Consider the following 22,545-nt stretch of genomic DNA (forward strand, 5'->3'; position numbering starts at 1 on the left):
AATGATATATCCAGCAGAGTACAAAGTTTGGACAACTATCATAAAATAACACCCAGAGCATAGTGTTTTACATTTCTGATTCCCCGTGCTGAATTTTTCTAGATTGATCAGTGTATTTCACATGCAGGACTTGAAACCACAACTCTTACAATGTAAGGCCCCATTCACACTGAGCGACATGAAAATCACGCGATATTGAGCGACATTGCGCAACTTTTTCCTATTGGGCTGTATGCAATCAGGAGCAAAATCGCTCGAAAAAAGGGTCATGTAGGAGCGACAAGCTACCAGCGACGAGCTACAAGCGATATTGAGCGACGAGATGTGAACAGCTCCATTGAAATGGATTGGAGAAGCTACATAGAGCGATATCGCGTGGAAATATGAGCGATATCGCTGCAAAAATCGCTCGATAAATCGCTCAGTGTGAATGGGGCTTAAGGCAGCACACATTAGCAATAATATTCTAGCACAGGCTTTTATACTAGGGAGGGGAAGAAGCAGCATGTATGTCTGAATGCAATAATATATTCTATATTATAGCACAGTCTTTTTACTACGGAGGGTAAGTAGCATGTATGTCTGAATGCAATAATATTCTAGCACAGGCTTTTTACTAGGGAGGGTAAGTAGCATGTATGTCTGAATGCAATAATATTCTAGCACAGGCTTTTGACTACGGAGGGTAAGAAGCAGCATGTATGTCTGAATGCAATAATATTCTATCACAGGCTTTTTACTAGGGAAGGTAAGTAGCATGTATGTCTGAATGCAATAATATTCTAGCACAGGCTTTTTACTAGGGAGGGGGAAGAAGCAGCATGTATGTCCGAATGCAATAATATTCTAGCACAGGCTTTTTACTAGGGAGGGGGAAGAAGCAGCATGTATGTCCGAATGCAATAATATTCTAGCACAGGCTTTTTACTAGGGAGGGTAAGAAGCAGCATGCATGCAAGTTTAAATCCAACCAATAAAAGTAGATCATTGATCTAAAGCAAATTTTCCATGGTTTATCTGAGAAATAAAAACTCAGAAATCATAACTACTTTGGTTTGTTCGATACATTCATAAACTAGACTCTTTGAATGATTTCATATTACTCTCCCTTTGAGTAACATTAATTGCCACACTATAGGGTGGGTTTGCACAAATTATCTAAAAAGTAAGATCTAGGGAAGTAAATTAACTACTGTGTTGGGAAGTTAAAAAGGCTTCATATTGATGATAGCTGTTGATTAAATGGGAGGGATAAGAAAACCATTTTGGCAAAGGCAGATCCAAGCCGTAACTGGACGAGCATTTATCTTCCGCCAGTATAACTACCAGCACAGTGTTATGGAACACAGACATTTCAAAGTGGATAGCCAAAGTATCAAGGGAGTGGATAACTAAATATTTGAAAGATGTAGGTAGACCTGCAGATCCAGATCTTCAGAAGTCACACCACAGTTTGTGATTATTTCTAGAACGTCCAAAAAAAGAAAATTGGATTAGCACGTGTCGTATATCCACATTTTACATTCAGCTAAAATATCAATTCAAGAGAGCACTTATTTGCTCCATGCAAAGTGCCTGATTATTAGCAGATCAGGCCAGTGGCTTGAACATTTGCAGATAAAGTCTAAAATGACCAGCTTTGTTTAATAACTATCTACTTTTACCATCAAAAGTAATTTCAGCTGGGTCCATCACTCAGGCGAAGTGAACATATGGCCTATGTCAAGCAGGTAAAAGTGGGCACAAATCACAGAATTTATTACCTAATTTCCTTTTTCAACAGGTAAAGTGAAAGAAACAACATAAAAAAAGGACCATCTTCAAGACTAAGTTTGCACCTATGATTTGCTGATTTGTGTGCTTCTACAGGACACGTACAGAATATATGGACCTAGAATTTTAACGGACAAAAAGAAATAGATTTGTACCACGTTGCATGAAAAGCTTAGCCCTTAAAAATATTTGTTTCAAGTGGTTTGCATATAGCCACATAATTCAAGAACTCCTCTTGTTTTAGTAAACCATACACTTAAAAAAAATGTACAGTATTTCATGTAAAATAAGGGGTAGCAAAATATTCTCATTGCTGTTAATAAAACATTCAAGGACTAGCTGACTAATTTGGGCAAGACAGTTCTAAGTGGTATGCTCCCATCTGAGTTACTCAATAAATTGGCCCGTAGCTTATTGGCCACCCCCGCGACAGGGGGTAGCTTAGAACTTATCCCTGGGAAAGAGCTAATATGGCTGGTCATTTTATTTCCAGTGGACTTCTCTGTTACGGGGGGCTTAGGCAATCGCTTGCATATCCACTGGTGCCTTAGTGCCTGAGTTGGGGTCAAGCGTGCAGACGGATCCCAATTCAAACAACCTTTTAAGAAGTCGATGAAAAGAGCATCTTCACAGCCCTTCAAAGCTGCCACCCAGTCCTTGCTACCAGGAGCACCACGCATTTTGCCCCTTCGTGACCTGCTTCCATTTAGGACAACAGATCCATTAGGTAGTGTAGTGGCTGTGCAGTAGCGAGGATAGCCTTTAGAACTGACAAAGTTTTTTGTTCTTTTCGCTTGATCTAAAAGCTTTGGAGGAGCAGTGCCGAGGAGTTCCATCATGCATGCCAACTGATCTCCTTCATCTTCCCCTGGAAATAAAGGGTAGCCAGTCAACAGCTCCACTAAAATGCAGCCAAAGCTCCACATGTCAATTGGCATTCCATACCGACTTCCCAAGATGACTTCGGGTGCCCGATAGAAACGAGACTGTATATATGTGTAGACTCTCTGGTGTTCAAAGCAACTCGACCCAAAGTCTATCACTTTAATTCCACTGCGCCCTTGTTGCTTTAGCAATATATTTTCTGGCTTAAGGTCACAGTGGATAATGTTATGCCTGTGCAATGCTTCCAAGCATTGCAAGATTGAATGAGCAAACTTACGGACTAGCTGCAGACTGAAACCTTGGAATTTGTTTCTCTTAATTAGTTCATACAAATTGATGCTTAGCAACTCAAACGTCATGCATATGTGATTGCGGAACGTAAAGCTTTCCAGCATATGGATAACATTCATGCTCCCAGTTTTATCTTGCTTTTTTAGATGTTCCAGAATGCGGATCTCTTCTGCTGCCTGCCGATGGAATCTCTTTTCATTGCGGACAATCTTGAGTGCAAAATGTTGATGAAGTTTGTGGTCATAAACTTTTGCCACCTGGCCAAAGCTACCTTTCCCAATGATTTTGATCACTTCATAACGGTAAGCCAGGTGGTCATGAGGGACTAATATATATCCACCTTGGTCATCATCATACCCTCCATTATTTGTACCCCCAACAATGCCTTGTTTCTTTTTTGCATTTGGACCCACAAAGTAAATTTCATGAAAATTGCTGATCTCTTGCAATTCATAAGATGCCAGTTGAGGTTTGTGTTGCTTCAGCGCTTGTTCAGGAGTTAGATAGGTGGCTTTTGCAGACTTGATGGATCCATCACTGGATTTAGAGTTTCCTGAGCTGTCTGAACTCTTCTCTTTGGTCAGTACTGGCAACACCCTGTCAGTTCCAGAGATTTTGGCACCAGCTCTAAGATTTCCAGAGTTCTCAAATAATTGCTGGACTTTGACCTGTTGGTGATCCTTCATTGTGAATTTATTCGTACTTATCTATAAAGATAAACAAAAAGAAAATACATTTGGTAAAGTGCTGCACAGTTTTTTTTATTTAGATACACATACAAAACAGGTCAAAATACCCTATCCCGCTTGCAAGTGGTTTATGTAGGTTCCCCAGTACAATGTCCCTTGCTGAAGATATGCTAATAAAACGTCTTCTCTTTTGAGAGCAATCAACAGACACTTTGCACGGCTCTCAATTCTGGCGGTCACTGTCAGAGGGAGTCCCCACTGACAATCATGAGCCAACACATGCTGCCACTGTTAAATATGGTCATCTAGGCATTGGTGACCTTTGTATATAATAAGGATGCACAGATACCGTTTTTTTTGGTATCAAGTACCGATATTTTGTTTCCGGTGCTCGCCAATACTGAATACCAATACCGGAAGTCCAATTAAGGAAGCTGGGTGGCGTGTAATGACTCGCCACCCAGCTTCCTGATTAGCTGGGAAGCTGCCTCTATGCTCCCTCATCACCAGGTGACGAGGAAGCATGGAGCCGGCTTTCTGGCCAATCAGGAAGCCAGGGGGTGGCTAATGACTCGCTGACTGATTGGCGAGCTTCCCGAATCAATCAGGAAGCTGGGCGGCGACTCATTACACACTGTCCGACTTCCTGGTAGACCAGGAAGCCGCCTCTATGCTCTCTCTTCACTCTCGAGCATGGAGCCAGCTTTCCGGCCAATAAGGAAGGTGGTCGGTGTGTAATGACTCACTGCCCAGCTTCCTGATAGCGGAAGTTCCAGTATCGGGAGCATTTGGGGCGAGTACGGGCAGCACTCACTTGGGCTAGGTTCACAGGGCAACAAACACTACCACCCTTTGAAAAGCAATCCGCTGTGAATCACTCATCAGAGGGCAGTTGAAGTTCAAGCGGCGATGTTACAACCTCCTTAATGCCTTTTTTTTTTTGCATTGCAATACAGAGACGCAACCACATGCCACGTGGTTGGTAACACGGATCAATCGCCTGCTTTCACTGCCACCCGTGTAACTTGCTTTTCTAGCAGCATTCACTCAGCATTATGTATTTACCTACCCCATAAACCCAAAATCCCCCAAAAAAAGTTTGCACATAGTTTTTTTTTTAACTAAAAAAGCCCTTCAATTAATCCCATAGTAAACAGTAGCAGAATGTGTTACAGTGGTGGTGTTCTTGCATATTTTTACTCTAACAGGAGGTACCCCTCCTAGATTTCATTTCCCTCTCTGAAATGGCCAAATCTTCTGGTGTTTGGAATAAAAGCGAGTTTTCAGCAAATCATCTCTCCTAAAAGGTAGGCAAGAGAAGCATTCTCAGTCACTGGTGCTATAACTGACTGCAGTGGCACTTTTTCATTTGAAGAGACAGCACAGGTCATATGGCAGCCCTGGCAGAAGCATGGGAAATGGTCACCGTACTCAGACTCAACAGAAGTAATTGTGTAATCAACCTATAGCACTGCATAACTAGGGTTCTTGGAAGTGTAAAGCACAGTTAACTGTATTCATTCTAAGAAGAACAACATTTTAAATTAAACAATATTTGTAACAGCCTTTTGCTTTGAGCTTATCAAAACAATAGTACATGTAAAATGTAGGCCCTTACATACATACATACAATTTTCCCTATGCCTTTTATATGTGTATGCAATAAAGGATTTTAGCGGAGTGTCCACTGTGTAAGTTGAAGCCAATTACCCAGTTAAAGCAATATAAATAAATCAGGTGGTGATGACAGGACAGTAAGAATAAAAATAAAAATGACATGCTACTTACAACAAGTCTACCAATAGAAGGCAAAGTGGAGGGACTCTCTTTTTCTGCTGCAGCATCCTGTACTAACACATGGTCGACCCTCATGTAGGAATCATACAATCCATCTCCATATCGCACTGTAAGAAACAAAACCATAAATAGCTATCATCCTCTATTGATTTTGGTCTATGCCCCACCCAAAACACCAAACCGAAAAGAGCAAGAGACAAAAATACTACTATCACGTTCACAATCTCACAAACCCTAAAACTGATCTTATGAAAAAAATCATAGTAAGTACTGATAAATGAAATTCTTTGTTATATTTCCACCTAAATGTCTAATTTTCATGATCCTAAATTAAAGTGAAACTCCAATATTTTAAAAACAAAATTGACGTATGCCACACCACATCCCTTAGGGCTTGTTCACACCGAAAGCGTGTGCGTTCCAGAGCAGTAGCTATTTTTTGCGTTTGCAGTGGAACGGAGGCAAGGTTTTGCCACGCGTCCCATCACACGGGGGGGGGGGGGTAGTTTCTTAGGGATCGCGGTGCATTCCAGCAGCTACCGCTCTGGAAAGCACGCGCTTTCAGTGTGAACAAGCCCTTACAAAACTGACTGCACTGAAATGCAAGTTTAGGCCTTCATTATCAGCCCCAGCAGCTCAGATTCGGAACTGCAACTTGTGTTAGAAATGTGGCAGAAATTTGAAGAAAAGTCTTTAGTATTTGCAGTGTGCTCTAAAAAAAGTGTTCAGGAATAAATAGCAATATATAAGGATGAGCCATAACATTATGAGCCTTCCACCTAATATTCGTTAAAACTGCACCACTACAAGAATACTGTCGCAGTAGAACACCCAGAGACCACTTAGTAAAGGCTTTTAAAAGTCACCTATAAGGGCACGATTACAACATTCGCAGTGCGTTGCAGCCCGATATTCCGCCAGAACGCACTGCCTCTCATTGCAATCGGCTCACTTTTTAGTGGGGCAGGAGGGGGCATGACGGGCCATTGAAGTGAATGGCACCGTAGCCACACCCTCTGGCCGCAATGCGATCATCCGCAAGGGGATCGCAGCACACATTGTGCTTGCGGTCCGGTGCGATCAACAGTACTTGCAGCATTTTGATCGCACCGGCCCGGACCGCAGGCACAATGTGCCCTGCAATCCTGTGCGGACTATCGCATTGAGGCCGGAGGGCGTGGCTACTGTGCCATTCACTTCAATGGCCCGCTACGCCCCCTCTTGCCCGGCAAAAAAGTGAGCCGCTGCAATGCGAGGCAGTGCGTTCTGCCCAGAATCGGGCTGGAATGCACTGCAACTGGTGTGAACGGGCCCTAAACAAATTTGGGTACTGCCGTTTTTTTTTGCTGTTTCACAGCTGCATGCTATTTTAAAGCATGACATGTTTGGTATCAATTTACTCGGCACAACCTCATCATCTTCTACAGTCTATCAAAAAGTTGAGTGTTATATTGTGTTTACCATAAATATGTGTTAGATCACATATCGGATTACATAAAAAAAATTGCATCTGCCACCATTTTATTCTACAAGGTCTGGCAGCAAAAGGGTTAAAGCAGAACCAAAATATTTTCTACTTTTTTTTTAACATACAAACTTATTTAGCAATATTTTATATTATCTAAATGCAATCTTGTCTAATGTATGTACTTGCTCAGCATTAGTGGGAGGTGATGAAGGCAGATCTACTGTCTGAGGGAAGCGTTATCATCATTACCTTACAGGAAGCTCTCTATAGAAACTACAACTGAACTCCAGGCAAATAAAAAAATTAAAAAAAGAACACCCTTGCAGTGAGGTTCCCCCATAACCCCATACTACAATATACTACATTTGTAGCCTATGATCTCTGAGCTGTGCAGCCAGCAGAAATAAAGCCAAAGGGTTATAGAGAAGCCTAGATCCTGCTGCTTTGTTTATACAGCAGCTAGGAAACCTATTGAGAAAGCCACAAGACACACACAGGTCTATTTTAAAATGTTTTTACAGAAGATTCATACAGCTTTCACCAAGAATTTACACATTTTTTTTCTACAAAACCAAATTAGAAAATTGTTTGATTTTTTGGGAAAAACATTTATAAACCCCATAGTTCTGAAAATATGCAACCTTTTATTCTTTTTTGATTTAAAAAAACATTTGTTCTGCTTTAAACTCTTAACTTTTATAATTAATTTACTTCATGAAGCAGACATACTTCCTGGACCTTTAAAAAGACCCCCCCTGGGTCAGGGCTGGACAAATCCCAGAAGCCAGCTAGCCAATGCTCCCCAAAAATAACCCTAACTTTTAAGGATTTCTCTAGCGCTGCTGGCTCCTGGATTGGAAAGACGGGCTCCTGATTTCCATATTGATTTGTCCACTCCTGCATTGGGTACCCCTGGCTGAGAATCTACGATTTAGAAATTCTTTCCATCACGTTATTTCACTATGACACAGGGAAACGTAGAGCCCGAAATGTTTTTGTCCAGCATGTAATAAAAAAAACCTGCTTTTTTTCTGGTGCTATCCCCTGCAGGCTTACCACTTTGTGATCCAGCACCAGACTACTTTGGGGTTTACTTATACCCAGTGTCATTCAATGGGCTTTTTGCGGGCCCAGTGTGTCAAGGATTTGCCCCTTGCATACATTATCAGGCTGCCCTGCAAAGACTGTTAAATTATGTTGAGAACAGTGCCATGTCTTGATGTGGTGTGCTCTTGGCAGAATTTAAAGCCCCTTGTGACTTGTAAATGCATACCTTTCCGTTGGTCCCCAATACACTTCTGGGTATGGGTGAGCATGTGACAGTACCCTTGCCTTGTGATAGGCCGAGCGCTGCCACATGGGGCCAGGACAAGGTGTTCATAGCCCTGTATAAACTCACTTTGGAGCTTGCATGGGGTTTTCTTTTCCTGGTCCTGGTGGTTGAATGGAACAGCGAAGGAGAGAGGAGATGCGATGATGTGCTGCTCGAGATGGGGGGGGGGGAGGGGCAAGTGCATCTTTTACTGTATCATCCAAACTTGAAGTTCACTTTAAACAAATTTTAGTTTTAAATTTGAAAACAAGTTTAGAAGAGCTAAACTTTCAAGCTAGTTCTTATTTTGGTTTGGAATCACAATGCAGAGTTCTTCCTTTCCTGTTTGGTTGACGTCTGCATCGGAACAGGAAGGCATGGACAGCAACAAAAACATTGACAGATGTTTTAACCCTACTGAAAATGTGTTTGACTGTGCCCCCATTAGAGAAATTTACCATCACTTCTCTTCAGCTTATGGTCTCACCCAAAGAAAATAAAGTTTTGTCTGAAGTTGGTTTCTATAGTGTATTTAAACCCGAAGAACACACAGGAAATACAGTGCAGCTTATCATTACATTAGTACATTAGTTGCATTAGTTTTCTTTTTCCTGGCTTCTTTACTTTATTTTTACCTGGTGGTCCTGTCAGTGACACACTTCCTTTCTTTTTCCTCTATGTGACCATCTGGTGATCTCACACTCTCCACCTCATTTGTTTGATTGCCCAATCCCATCTAATCATACACTTTCCCTCTTCCTGTCCACCTATCTCCTGCTCCTCTTTGTTTTCCTGGAGATCCAGTGGCCACCTGCTATGTTCTTTAAAGTGTGAACTGAAGGGGCCATGGGCCACTTCCTGTAGGAGAGCATGGGGATATGACAGCAGACTTTACATCCCTCTGCCTTTTACTGTCTCCATGCCTCCATTTCTCCACTCCTAAAAGTGCCTGCAGAGTGTGGAGCCGTCCATTTCTCAAGATGTTGCTGTCCAAGAAAATGACAGACTGCTTAAGAGTCTACCTTCCGCAACAGTTGTCTCCTCCTACACCTGCTTCCCCTCTCACCTACATTGCACCAGCCAGCCATCTCTTCACAGCTTAATGGCCACATGATCTGGAGGTAGGATAACTTACCTTTGGCGGCAGCTGTCTCCTCCAAAGCCAACTCATCTGCAGTGCAGATGGGGCACAGCAAGGACAGCAATAAAAGGCGGCCATACACTGCTTGAATTTGAGCTACAGGTGGCCCTGCTGGCACCACTCCATTCCACAAAGGTCGATTTTTCAATAAATGTTTGCCAAAAGAGCCAGGCCAGACAGCTGCAGTCACTGTTAAGGTATTCTGACAGCTGTGGGCCTTGGCCGTCAGAAAACAATAGTCTAGAAGTGGAAATACTCCTTTCCACACTGTTTAGCATGGATGGGGTAAAGTGTTTCTACATGTGTATGGCCAACTTGAGAGAAGTGGCCAGAAGTATGAAGCTTTCTTCTGTTGCGCTCCTCCTGGAGAACTTAGCTTTGATCCTCCATTCCAATGAAAGACAATCCTCCCTAGCTGGCAGACATCCTTTCCAATGCCCCCTTTCCCCAGCTGGCAGACATTCCTCCCTGCCCTTCAAACTGACAGCCACCTCTTTCCAGCTGCACCCCCTCGCGGGCTAAGAGACATCCATCTTTGCTCCCACCACAAACAATTATACCTTTCTGACCACCTAAGCTCCCCTCTCAGGCATCTCTCAATGGCTACTTAACCCACAGCCTCACATTGCCCCGCCTAAAACATCCATAGCTGCCATAGCCATCTCTAGCAAATATCCCTTCCTGGCTGCCTCAACCCACTACTGTCAGACAGTCCTCCCGGGCTGCCTCACTCCCCATACAGTTATTAGCACACGTGTGTATGTAAACAACAATTTCAAAATGCATATTGGATACCACTGCGCACACCGGAGCAAGAGAAAAAAAATAGCTCCCTAATTTATGGTCAACTGTAAACCAACGGATTTAAAGTGTCACCTATTTTTCCAAAACATTGGGATTATATTGTGTTTGTGAGAGAGAGAGAGAGAGAGAGAGAGAGAGATCCAATATAGTATAATAGATATATCTATCTAATATAGATATATCAATATATAGAGCTATATATCTATATACCGTATATACTCGAGTATAAGCCGAGATTTTCAGCCCATTTTTTTGGCTGAAAAGTGCCCCCCTCGGCTTATACTCGAGTCAGTGTCAGGTGTCTTCTTACTTACCTCGCCGAGCGTCGCGTCACTCCTGCTCCGGTGGGCGGCGCTCCGAGTGGGGTCATCTGGCAGTCTCCGGGTCCTAATTTAGGTGGCCGGAGACTATTTAAGTAATTTTCTGAACAAAATGCAGATTTTAGCATGTGGGGAAAAATTTACAAAAAAAAAATCTCCAGTAGCAAAGTGATTAAGATATGCAAAGAAAACAGAAAATCTGAATGAATTATTACTAAAAGGATTAGCTGCTAGATACATCGCCATCATCAACGCCAGAAAGAAATCTATATCATCATAAGAAGCTTATCGATAAGTAGATCTATAAAAGACGTTTACGTTTTTATATAGTATGACGCAGAATTACAATACTCATAATAGACCATGCTAGTCCAAACCATAACAGAACAGTAAATTAGACAGATATAGAAAAGTATGAAATTAGACTATGTACACGTTCTAAGAAGTGAACTGCAAATAAAACAAACGTTTCCACACCATACTACGCACGGATTACTGTGTAACCTTATGCAGCTTACGGATATATTGTGCGGCCACTTATTAATCGCTTTGCCGGTAGTTAAAGGATAAGTCTACTTTTAGTGCTCTTATCTTAAGTGGCAACCTTCTTCCCGATGCAGAGTGTCTGTGCAACTTATAAATGTTTATTGGAATGCATCTCTCTGGAGATCATCCCTGTATGGTCTGTTCAGACCCTCAACGCTCTTTTACACGTGCGGCAAAACAAGGCATTAACCTGGCGTTTTTAACGCCTCTCTGGCACCAAACAACACCTATGTTGGCAAAAACAATGGTAACCGCTCAATCCAGTTCAAACATGGGCGGTAGCGTCGTGTTGCTTTGCATCAAAACATAGATTACATGTAGCGTTTGGGAGGCATTGACACTTGAATAATACCTCCAATGTTCAGCACTCCGTAGAGCGGTTTTCCAGCGTTGCACAGGCGTTCAGCAGAGGTCCAGGAGGTTTTGCAATCCCAGCAAACACTGGCAAATCAGAGAGTGAGTGGACAGAGCAGCCGCTGATGCTACTTCCAAAACGCTGAAAACAAATCGCTACAAAATCGCAATGCACTGCGTTCCAGATCTGGTCCAGCAAATGGTGTGAACCTACCCTAAATGGTAGAGTTGATTCCTTTCCATGGCCAGCTGCTCCATATTTAATAAAGACCACAGTATTTTTCTGTATTCAATGTCTTTTCAGCCCCTAAGAATTAGGGATGCATCGATACCGGTTTTTCGGTATCGAGTACCGATTGTTTTTTTTTCCAGTACTCGCCGATATCGAATACTGATACCAGAAGTCCCATTAAGGAAGCCAGGCGGCGTGAAATGACTCGCCACCTGGCTTCCCGATTAGCAGGGAAGCCGTCTCCATGCTTCTCATCACTAGGTGACAAGAAAACATGGAGCTGGCTTTCTGGCCAATCAGGAAGCCTGTAATAACAAGGCGCCCGACTTCTTGACTGGCTGGGAAGCCTGCGCCATTCGTCGCAAGGGAGCATGAAGCCGGCTTCCCGGCCAATCAGGAAGCTCGGCGTTGTGTCATTACATGGCGCCCGGCTTCCTGATTGGCCAGCTTCCCGACCAATCAGGAAGCCGGACAGTGAGTCATTACACGCTGCCCGGCTTAATGATTGGCTGGGAAGCCGGCTCCATGCCCAATCAGGAAGCCGGGCAGCGTGTAATGACTCGCTGCCTGGCTTCCTGATACCGGAAGCTCAAGTATCGGGGAAAGTATCGGAGCATTTGGGGGAGTACGAGTACTCGCCCAAATACTCGGCATCGGCACCGATACTAGTATCGATATCGGTGCATCCCTACTAAAAATACAGTCTGGTACATGTACTCAACATATTCTCTTTTCTATGTAGAACATCCAGCAATGTGGATGAGAGTGAAGACAGCATGGAGGAGAGAGGGGAATTGGAACCTGAAACCCAAATTCCAAGCACCCAGCCCAGCCTTTGGATAGACTACAAACTTCTACAATTTGAAAGCGATAGGAAACTGAGTGTCCCTATGGAAATACTAGGGACACACTGAGCTGCCTCTCATTAACATACAATGCTTCTAGAATTTAACCCTTTGTTGGGGCAGTGTTCAAATCTAGTTCACAACTGATAATGACATCGGCCAGCACGGTACAGGCAGGGTTAATTAGAGTAAACATTAAAAGGCATAATCCAGGTTTTGAGAAAAAAAAATATCACACACATTAAAAGAAATAAAATGTGAATGTATTATTTTTTTTTGCATTTCAGTCTGCAAAGCATTGCAAATACGATCAGTGGATTGCGGGTACAATGATCTGGCTCCTGCAGACTTTTCCTCCCAGCCCCTGTACATATTGAGGTACATTCAGTTACAGGGACAGGAGGAAGTATGAATGGACTACAAGTATGGTGACATCCCCACACATGTACTCCATTGGAAGATGGGGCTTGCAGTGTCTCCATTCACAGATCCTATCAAAGCATTTGTGAATGGATGCAGGGGTGTGGAAATTGAAATCCAATCTACTTGTCCCTCATGACAATCTACTTGTCGTGATACAAAAAATAATCTTAACCAAAACCGTATTTAAACGTGCTAAGAAACTCTACTCATTGCTCAGCGCAGTCAGGTGCTTGCAATTTTAAAGCGAAATTCAAAATTCATGGTGCAGGGCTGCGCTGCACGACAGTACAGGGTACAGATAGTACACCTGTACAAGCAGAGGTAGAGAACCATTCACTAAAAGGCAAGTATATATATTCTTTTCACCTAACTTTATTACTATCACACAGGGGATTATAAGCCCCTATGTGATAGCGTTTGGAGGTGACAGGTCTGCTCCCTGCATCCTGAAGTCATTTGCTGTTGTCCCGGGTACCCCAGAAGAGTGGAGGACCCAGAAAACCAAGTGGAACAAGCAGGCTGCTACAAAATCGAGAGGAGGATCCCCTGCCTCGCAGGGTCAAATGTAGAAAAATTGCGCACCCCTGATGGATGACACGACTGTGCAGGTTCTGACCGGCAAAATTAAAATTGTGGCAGGAGCCTGCAGGGAGAAGAACCCAGTGGTTCAGGTAAGTGGGGGGGACCATGTTTCATGTTTCACCTTGAATGTGGCTGTAACATGAACAATTATCCAAAAAGTAAAAAACAAAAAAACAAAAAAACTTACCCCTTAACCTTCCCCCACCACTATTACATTCAAGAGGAAAGTACAGTGGTTCTCAACCTGTGTAACCTCAGGACCCACATTTGTCCTTGGTCATTAAGTTGCGACCCAATTCGCACTGCAATGGAATGCACGGAATTAGGGTACCGCTCGTTCCAGTGCAGGCGTATGAGCTGTGTTTGGGGTACCATTCAAATGAATAGCAACCCAACGCACCTCCCCCACCAGAACGCACGGTAGGTGTCATTGCGTGGTAGTGCGCTAATCGCATGGGACTAGTGTGAACGAGCCCTCAAAAACACTGACATACATACACATCCTCACACACTAATAGGCATTCTCACACACACATCCACACTCAAATATATTTAATTTAAAAAATAATTTTTTAAGACCCACCCAGTCTCCCTACCTTACCAATTTGGCGGCAAAACTCGAAATACACTTTAAAACCAATCTTCCAAAGCATGCATCAAGCCTCTCAGGCAACATAAATCTGAACCTACACCAGGCAGTGTTCAATCTTCACGAGCTACAGTAGCTGCTATCCAACACTTCTGGGTAATTCGGATAACATGTGCCTTCTGTGGTTCCCCTGCTCGCCAGTTTATCATTACGGGACACAGTAGTGGCATAGGGGTGGGCAGAGGGGGACATGTTATCCAAGCAGTGGCCATAGCTCACGAACGTTTAACACACAGCGCGCTCGCTATGTAATTATGTGCAGGGGCTTGGTGTGAACCCAAGTCTCCGGAATTCGTCACAGCTCATGCAAAAGTGTAACCGACGCACCGCCTCAAGGGCCAAATAAATTGTTGCAGAGGCGTTCCCCAACCCTTTGTAACGTGTACGGCCACTGGTGGGGGGATAGTCATGACCGTTTTGCGCAGACTTGGGTGAACTGGGTTTGCACCAAGCCCCCACAAATCATTAGTAATTATTCCTCATGCTAAGAGCTTGTTGGCATTAGCCCTTTTAGCCAGCAAGTGCCTACATGAGGTCTGGTGTGTGGGCGGTGGGTGGGTTACAATGGGCTGTTTCAGCAAAATCACATTTTTTTTTTTTTACTTTATTGACAGGGTACAAAGTTACACTCTTCTCCTGGCTCCTCACAACAGCACGGTACGATGCACTGCAGTGACAAGACGGCACGTCTGCATTTTGTCACACATCACCACTACATTGTAGTGAGAACGGGGCACATTGCCAAAGCCTAAGGAAAACAGAATAAAGTACACAACATGATATGAAAAAAATGCATGATGTAAATGCATGTCAATTCAAATGCATTTAAAAGACACCATCATGCACTAAACGCAACACGTAGTGTAAAAACGATTGTATTGTGAAACCATCAAAAGAACGCGGCTTGCAGTCCCATGGCCTAGTGATGTCACTCACAGCGGGATTTCTAGAACGCTCGATATCCCCATCCACACTAAACAGCATAGATGGGGGAATCCCCCTGCTGGGTTGTTGTTATCTGACAGCCTGTGTGCCGCTGTCAGAATATTTGAACAGTGACTTCCGCTGATTGGACAACAAAGAATTTTAGGACCGGCTGTAGTTACAAAGTGTATAAATATACATAAGCTTGCACTGCAACTCTTCTGGGAGGAACGGGTGACGTCACCGCTGCCTCCTGGGATAGCACAATCCTGCAATGTACTCTTGCTATGGGTTTGATTGCCTTGTTGGGGGATTTGGAGCTTCCAGCTCTGCAGGAAGGCACGGTGACATCACCTGTACCCCCTAGAAGCATTTGAGAACGCGATCTGTACATTTTTGTTATCCAAGCCATTTGTTTACAAATGCCTTTTTAGGTCTATCCCCGTCGCTGACCCAAAGCTTACGTCAGCAGCAACAGGAACCTGTAAAACAGACTCTCATTCCTACAGCAGCTGGGAATCCTTCTAATAGGGAGTGGTTTAAAAATAGTGCTTGCAGCATTTTTTTCAGATTGCACTGCACCGGATTCCTGTACCTCGCATTCTGGTGGGGGGGGAGCATGTCTGTGGTGCCATTGACATGAATGGCATCAACACGCCCCCTCCCGGCCCGGCTTGATCTATACGTTCCGGGCATGAACTGGACTGGGACGCACTAGATATGGTTTGACTGGGCCCTGAAACGACATTGTTGCTGGTAGATCTAAAGGGGATTGTACAGATTGTGACATGTGTGGGTCAGATATAGATCTAACAAGAATGTAATGCAAGGGACTGCCTGATTGGATACAGATTGTTTGAATAGACTAGTTGGGATCCAGGGATGTGCGGTCAGGGAAGGCAGAGCCTCATCTAGTATTATGGAGGAAAACGTTGTCAGCTTCAAGTCTAAAGCTGACAGCTTTTTCTTCATTCAGAGGGGGCTTGTTACAGGTTACACAGCGGGGAAAGCCTCTCCGCTGTGTAACCTGTCATGGATGGAGCGCTGCCTGTTAATTACAGGCGGCGCTGCATTCGGCTTTTGACAGCTAAGTTAGGTTACACAGCAGCGGGCTTCCCCGGGCATAGTGAGGCATGAGCTGCAACAGCCTCTACTTTGTGTTAAAAGCTTGAGCTCTGTGAATGGTTTGGACCAATGGCAAACGCCATTGGTCCAAGCTGTCCAATCAAAAAAAGGAAAAAAACAAAACACTGAGGACATCGATCTTGATGCCTTACCAGGGACGAGCAAGTGAGGGACAGGGAGGCTCCTCCCTCCCACTAGCTTGGCGACCGGGTTGGGGGGGCTGAGGGTGCAGCGTGCTGGGGAATGCCTCACCCAGCACGGAAGGTACCGCATGTCACTGGTAGGATCTCATATTACATAGTTTTGAGGAATCTGAAGCTAGCCATACATGTTACAATCTGACTGTACATAATACAAGGACCTACCTAATCTATATGCATCCAATCAGGTAGACCCTTGTGGTACATACTTGTTGGCAGATCTAAGACCCCGTTCACACCGGGGCGGTTCGGCAGCACGGATCCGCCGACATGAACGATCCCATACATTGCTATGGGGACCGTTCATGGGACAGCTTGATCCGAACCGCCACTGCCCGAAATGCTCCTTGCACTATTTTTGCCACGCTGATCAGTGCGGTTTCCATGGAACCGCACTGATCAGCATGGTTCTGGGCGTTTTTAATTGCGTTTCAGCGCTGAAACACAATTAAAAACTCCCAAAACCTCCCTTGCGAGATCAGCGTGTTAACCACCCTGATCCGCAACCGCCCTGGTGTGAATGGACTCTAAAGAAGATTGCACAATCAGACTGTAATGTGTGTGTGGGCAGCTCAAGGCCTCCTTGACCCCTCGTCTGCATAGAGCAGCCCATTCCTGTCAATGGGCTGCCCTATGCCTAGAAAAGGAACTCATGCAGCTGTTCGAGCTGCAAGCTTTGCACATTTTTTGCACATGCATCTTGGGTACCATCACTAAAAGCAGGACACATGCTTTTCACACATCAAGTCGTATTGCACACATTCACCAGCTGTATGATCAGATTGTACCATGTACAGTGCCCCTAATATCGTACTGCACATACTAATCAGGACACAATCATGTCACATCCACATGCAGCCTCGTTCAGACTTCTACTTTGCTCTTACCAAATGCCCAACGGGTGAATCAATGACACACACACACAGCCGACTCCTAGGCGACCGCATTCCCTGTGCTATGATTACAACAGATCTATATAAGGTCACAGTGGAAGGCTAAACATAGAGCCAACATACCTGCTGTGATCGGGCCCTCCGGCTTCCTGGTAAGGAGCATCATATCTGCCACCGGGACAGAAGCAACGACAGCCGCCGCCTGTGATCCATCCCCGACACCGCTCGGGCTCATCCGCTTGACACCCCGTCCTGCCCGGCCCGTCCTAGACACCTGACACACGGAGATTTGCCATCCGTACACAACCCAAACAGAGGCCGAACGGGCGGGGCCAGCCACGTGGGCGGGGCCAATTGTCAAGGCGGTGCATTACAGGGTGGGAAAAAAAAGTTTATTCGTACTGTAATGCTAATCTGTAAAGGGGAGGGCCTTCATCCGGGCGGGGTCTTCATCGAGCAGGGAAGGGCGGAGCCTAGTTATGGGAAAGTTCCCAGGGAGAAGTGACGTGCAGTCGAGTAACGGATGTACATGTTTGTGCCGATGCCTTTGTCCCCGATGGAGTAATTCACTTTCTCTATTGGCAAAGCTCTCTATGATACAACGTAAAGGATAATGGCATGGCTCCTCTGCTGAGCTGCTCATCCTTCTCCTCGTGTATTTACCTCCAGTTGTTGCCCTAGCACTCAGTGAAAGGAATTAATCACAACTGGAGCAGCTGTGCATGGCAACCAATCAGCCTCTCTGTTTCATTTCCAAATCGTAACTGAACAGAGAAGCCGATTGGTTGCCATGCACAGCTGCTCCAGATTTGGATAAATCCCCTGCTGTGTGTTTACATCCCAGCTGTCCAATCTGCATTGTATTCGCCATGCTTTACCATAGCTTCCTATAAGGTTCTCTGGGGCTGACCCCCCCCAGCTCAGCAGCTAGTTACACCTAAAGTATAGTTCCACTTTTGCTGTCATATTTAAAAAAAAAAAAAAAACCTCTATAAATTTGTTATGTCTTCCTATTCATACAGCATGTCAAAAATAATCTGTAAAAAATGCATCTTATTTGTGTATCACTCAGCTGTAGATCATCGAATCATCTCTGAATTGGTGCTGACACTGTCCTTCATTCTGGAGGGTGGCTACTTTTGTTCCCCATGGTCCGTGTGTGTGTTGTAAAGAAGCCACCGCGCCAAACTCACTCCTGTGATGGACTATAATCTCTACAATTTAGTAAACTAAACATGAGATTGTAGTCCATCACAGGAACTTTACAACACACAGAGGGACCGTGGGGTACAAAAGTAAACAAGAAGGTTTTGTGAAAGACCTCTGAGTGATTGGCACCACACCGCTCATCAATAGAATATAAATCAGGATTGGGGTACATGTGGTTTTTAAGGTGCCTTCTGACAAAAAAACAAGAATTTACAATATTGTATCAAGAAATATATTCTCTGTCTCTCTCTCTCTCAATAAATATATCCATGAAAGCTTCCTCATAGAACGCTTCCTCAGCTCAAAACAGGGGCACATCTTAAAAGACAGATTTGCACATAAAAGAAATGATCTAAGAGGCTAAAACTGTCGCAATTGCTTTGCTAAATGCCCCCCAATGCGTTTTATGTCTTATGATGGTGTTTTCATCAGGAAGGCATAAGACAGTTCTAGAAGCAGCCGCATATCAAGAGTTCAGCATAGCTAACAAAGAGCTCAGAGCTGTGGGCGCCTTTGTTAAACCTTCCTAAAGGTCATCATTCATTACACACACCAGAACCAGACCAAGAAGAGTCAAGAAAATTGATCTTTGTTGAAAGTAGACTTCTTTAAGAGGGCACTGCCATGGGGCATGTGCAACTGCATTTTTCCATAGCGATGGCCCTGTAGAGGTTCTTTGGGTTAAAAAATGGAGCAGGGATGGAGTCAAAATTGCACCTGTTGTGGGTGGGCTTAGCTAGTCTACAAAAAAAAGGAAAAGATGGTGCAGGATAAACCATAATTGTTCTAATACCACATGCATGTGTGGTAGCGCTTTTACAAAATTGCACTGCTTCCGTGTACCGGTATGCACAATCTTGGTCTTAGAACAAGCAAACTGACATAAAACTCCCCCCTTCAGCCTAACCTTACCCATTCTAAAACAGTCACACTTTTGCTAGTAGAAAAATCTAAATAAACAATATAGTATCGGATATATTCTGTAAGCACTGTTTTGGTGCATCATGCTGTTTACTTTTTTAACTTTAATGAGTGCACACTCTGTTCCAGTCTCTACACAGGGGAGCAGTGTGCTGTGTGCCTGCGGTGCTGTCCAGTACGCTGCAGAAAAATGCAGCAAGTCTACTTTTTTTTCTACAGCATATCACATACCACCAACGTTGTCGTGTGAAACAGGAACACAGAAAACAATTGTTTTCTATGCACCCTACTAGTGACTGGCATTGTTTCATTGCTGAAAAACACCAGTCACTGCTTATGTTGTGAGCCCTTAACCCTTTTGCTACCACTGATGTATGTTATATGTTGCTGGCATCGGGCCCCTTTAAATAGATTCCTTCCAGTACTCTATTTACATGTGTAAATCCGACTGTCGGCTTTATACTGGAAGCGATTTTGCCACCAGATCGTTTCCACAGGTCGGTGAAATGCACCCCCCCCTCCGACCGGGGACCCCAGCCTTGCTTCCCAGGCTCTGCTGCCCCTCCTGCTGACCTGGGAGTGGCATATCAGGTGTCGATGGGAAGCGTGGAAGGAGACAGATGAACATACTACCTGCTCTATGGGACTGTAAGTAATGCTGATTGAATCACTTCCGGTCCCTCAGCTGTAATTGCTTGGCTGCATATGAAAATGATGATTGCGCTACACGTTAGGTATCACCACGTGCGTCAGAGCGAGAGCAATAATTCTAGGACCAATATTCACAGATATCTCTAAACTGATGACCTGTATGGGCTTTTAAAGCGTTGCCTATGGGCAATTTGGGGCGCCGTATGTTGTGACTGTTTCAAGGACGCACACAATTTTTAACATGGGCATGTTACATATCAATTTACTTCCTAACCTCATATTTTATATTTTTACAAAAAATGGGTATTATATTGTGCTTTTGGGCACTAAAATTAACTTAAGTGCATTTTCTACTAATTTTTGGGGGTTTGAGAAAGAGTTGGGCTAATATTGTGAGACATAAAAATTTGCAGCTGCCACCATTGTATTCAACAGGGTCTTTGCTTCCAGAAATGATATAATGTTTAAGTATTTTTCAGGCTTAAAATGTGGATTATAACATCTCTTCGAAAAAGGACTTGGCAGTGAAAAGGTTAAAATACTGTGTACTTCCCCCACCCCCTGTCTTCATTTCTATTTTATTGCTGGACAATCATATTTCTAAGCACAGCAAATGCCCCAGGTCTTGTTCTGATGTGAATATTTCCTGTCAGCTGAACGCTATCACTTCCTTCTCTACAGAATCAAAAACACAGCATCACTACAAGAAAGGCAGAGGGCACATTCTGCAGGAAGTCGTAGTTTCCAGACGGAAAGCACTTGAGAACGGACCGGAAATGATGGTTCCCCTGCCATAGCTGATTTTTATTTGACACAGTTTTATTTATTTTTGTTTTTATTCTGATTCCTCTGTCTTCAGTCTTCAATCATGTTCTGTAAGCCGTTCAGAGTGAAGTCACACACTGCCTTGAAAAGCTCGGACAGGTGATGAGTGTTCTGTGTATTATGTCATAGCACGCTTCTCGCTCCTCCTTATGGATTTAGCTATACACGGCTTTGTATTTTATTTCAGGAAGGGCAGGCAGAGGCAGCACAGTTTATTGTGGGCTTATAAGAATGTTGCTTGTGTATTTCTTGAATTGTCTCGCTTTTTGCCAGGTTGGTGTAGATGACCTACTACAAAAGCTGCTTTTAGATGTTCTTCCAGAGTTCTGAAGTGTTATGTTGCTTCTCTTGTGATCCGAGGAAATCCAATACTGTTCATTTCATTGGAAAATAAAACGTTAGATCTTTAAAGTTTATCTCTAGGGCTAGGGGGCTGAGGAATCTTCCCTTTGCAGCAGAGCTACCCCCATGGTGTACCTGCTCCCCAGTAGTTGGCACTGATCTCTCTGGCTCCTGGACTGTCCCTTGGCACCCTCACATAGAAAAGTGGTGTCAGGGGCAATAGGTTGCAGACGCTGATCCTGGAGCCTGCTGGGATCAGGTAATTAAATGTGCTGTATACTGGTCCTTGAGCAAAAAAAAAAAAAAAAACAGTTAACCCTCCCAGTATGGGGGGATCTGGGTGGGTTGGTAGCCCCAATGCAAGGGGAGTTTTTCATTTTTTAAGCCCCATTTTACCTGAGAGTTTGTCGCATATTACCCGAAATGCAACAACAATCAACATAGGAATCCCATTATTTTCAGTGCTGGCTGTTCACACGAGCATTGCATTTCTATAAGCTTGGACTATCTCTATAGGTTGGACTCGATGGACATGTGTCTTTTTTCAACCTGACTAACTATGCATTACCTGTAGCTTGAAAAAGAATATGAATTTCTCTTTAAGCAGAATCACACATTTTTGGAGCAATAGACTTCAATAAAAGCTCCTGAAAAACAATTGCAACATGCATTTATTGTTCAATTTTGCATCTAATGCCAACTTTTCTTACTAGTAACTAGCTTTCCATTGGCTTAATCAAACATGCTCAAGCCTGAAAATGCCTAAAAACCTAATAAAACAGCCTGAAAATGCTAAGGCCAGGTTCACACTTGCACAAGCCGTGACCGCACAGCACTCGTGCACAAAACTGCAAGGATTGCCGTCACGGAGTCGCACACCACCGCTCATCGCGCTGGCGGTGATAAAAAGCTGCGTGTGTGTGTCGCACAAAAGGTACATGTACCTTTTTTGTTTTTTGTGATTGCCGTGTGGATGTAACCCCATTGGAATCAACCGGCAACCGCTGTGTGCAACTCCATACGATTGCACAGTCCCAGGACATCCCGGATCGCCGCGCCGTGTGTGAATGGCTTAATGTTTGTGTTGGTTTTAGCTAAAATTAGCTCATAGGGAAAAACAGCATGAGTTGTGGTTGTGATACCAGAGTATTGTAGAGGCATTGCAGTACTGTGCTATAAGTGATCCCAGAGTTGTAGGCAGCCCAACCTGCTGCTGCTATTCTCACCTAGGTAGGAATAACGTTTCATTCTTCTGCAACCTGCTGTGATATCAACATCACATATCCCAGTAAGCTGCAGGAGGAGAATCCTCTCCATCCATATAAACAGACCCAGTGCCAGATC

General features: G+C 44.0%; 2 protein-coding genes across 4 annotated transcripts in view; one reads left to right on the forward strand and one right to left on the reverse strand.

Moving 5' to 3' along the window:
* Positions 1 to 2,108: 2,108 nt before the first annotated feature.
* LOC108790954 (dual specificity tyrosine-phosphorylation-regulated kinase 2-like) lies at positions 2,109 to 17,545 on the reverse strand. Of its 2 annotated transcripts, none has more exons than XM_018561320.1 (3): positions 17,377 to 17,545; positions 5,430 to 5,542; positions 2,109 to 3,656 (listed from the first exon to the last, which is right to left on the reverse strand). In XM_018561320.1, the coding sequence occupies exons 1-3, from the start codon at positions 17,486 to 17,488 to the stop codon at positions 2,109 to 2,111; spliced, it is 1,773 nt and encodes a 590-aa protein (XP_018416822.1). In that variant the 5' UTR covers positions 17,489 to 17,545. The 2 variants fall into 2 exon arrangements, with proteins under 2 accessions (XP_018416822.1, XP_018416821.1); XM_018561319.1 differs by having other exon boundaries at positions 5,427 to 5,542.
* A 3,277-nt stretch (positions 17,546 to 20,822) lies between these two features.
* EIF2D (eukaryotic translation initiation factor 2D) overlaps positions 20,823 to 22,545 on the forward strand; it is a 41,302-nt gene continuing 39,579 nt past the window's right edge. For both annotated transcript variants that reach the window (XM_018561316.1, XM_018561317.1), the window contains exon 1: positions 20,823 to 20,958. In XM_018561316.1, coding sequence (XP_018416818.1) covers positions 20,903 to 20,958 — 56 coding nt within the window. In that variant the 5' untranslated portion in view covers positions 20,823 to 20,902. The remainder of the gene's footprint in view (positions 20,959 to 22,545) is intronic.

The sequence above is a fragment of the Nanorana parkeri genome, unplaced genomic scaffold (genome assembly GCF_000935625.1).
Source record: "Nanorana parkeri isolate BGI_ZX_2015 unplaced genomic scaffold, ASM93562v1 scaffold516, whole genome shotgun sequence".
Classification (NCBI taxonomy): Eukaryota; Metazoa; Chordata; class Amphibia; order Anura; family Dicroglossidae; genus Nanorana; species Nanorana parkeri.

Excerpts from the sequence above, each read along its gene's own strand:
- LOC108790954 (XM_018561319.1), bottom strand. The coding sequence starts at position 17,488 with ATGAGCCCGAGCGGTGTCGGGGATGGATCACAGGCGGCGGCTGTCGTT. Across the intron at positions 5,543-17,376 it reads GGAGGGCCCGATCACAGCAG|TGCGATATGGAGATGGATTG; the intron begins GTATGTTGGCTC and ends TGTTTCTTACAG. Across the intron at positions 3,657-5,426 it reads CTTCTATTGGTAGACTTGTT|ATAAGTACGAATAAATTCAC; the intron begins GTAAGTAGCATG and ends TTATCTTTATAG.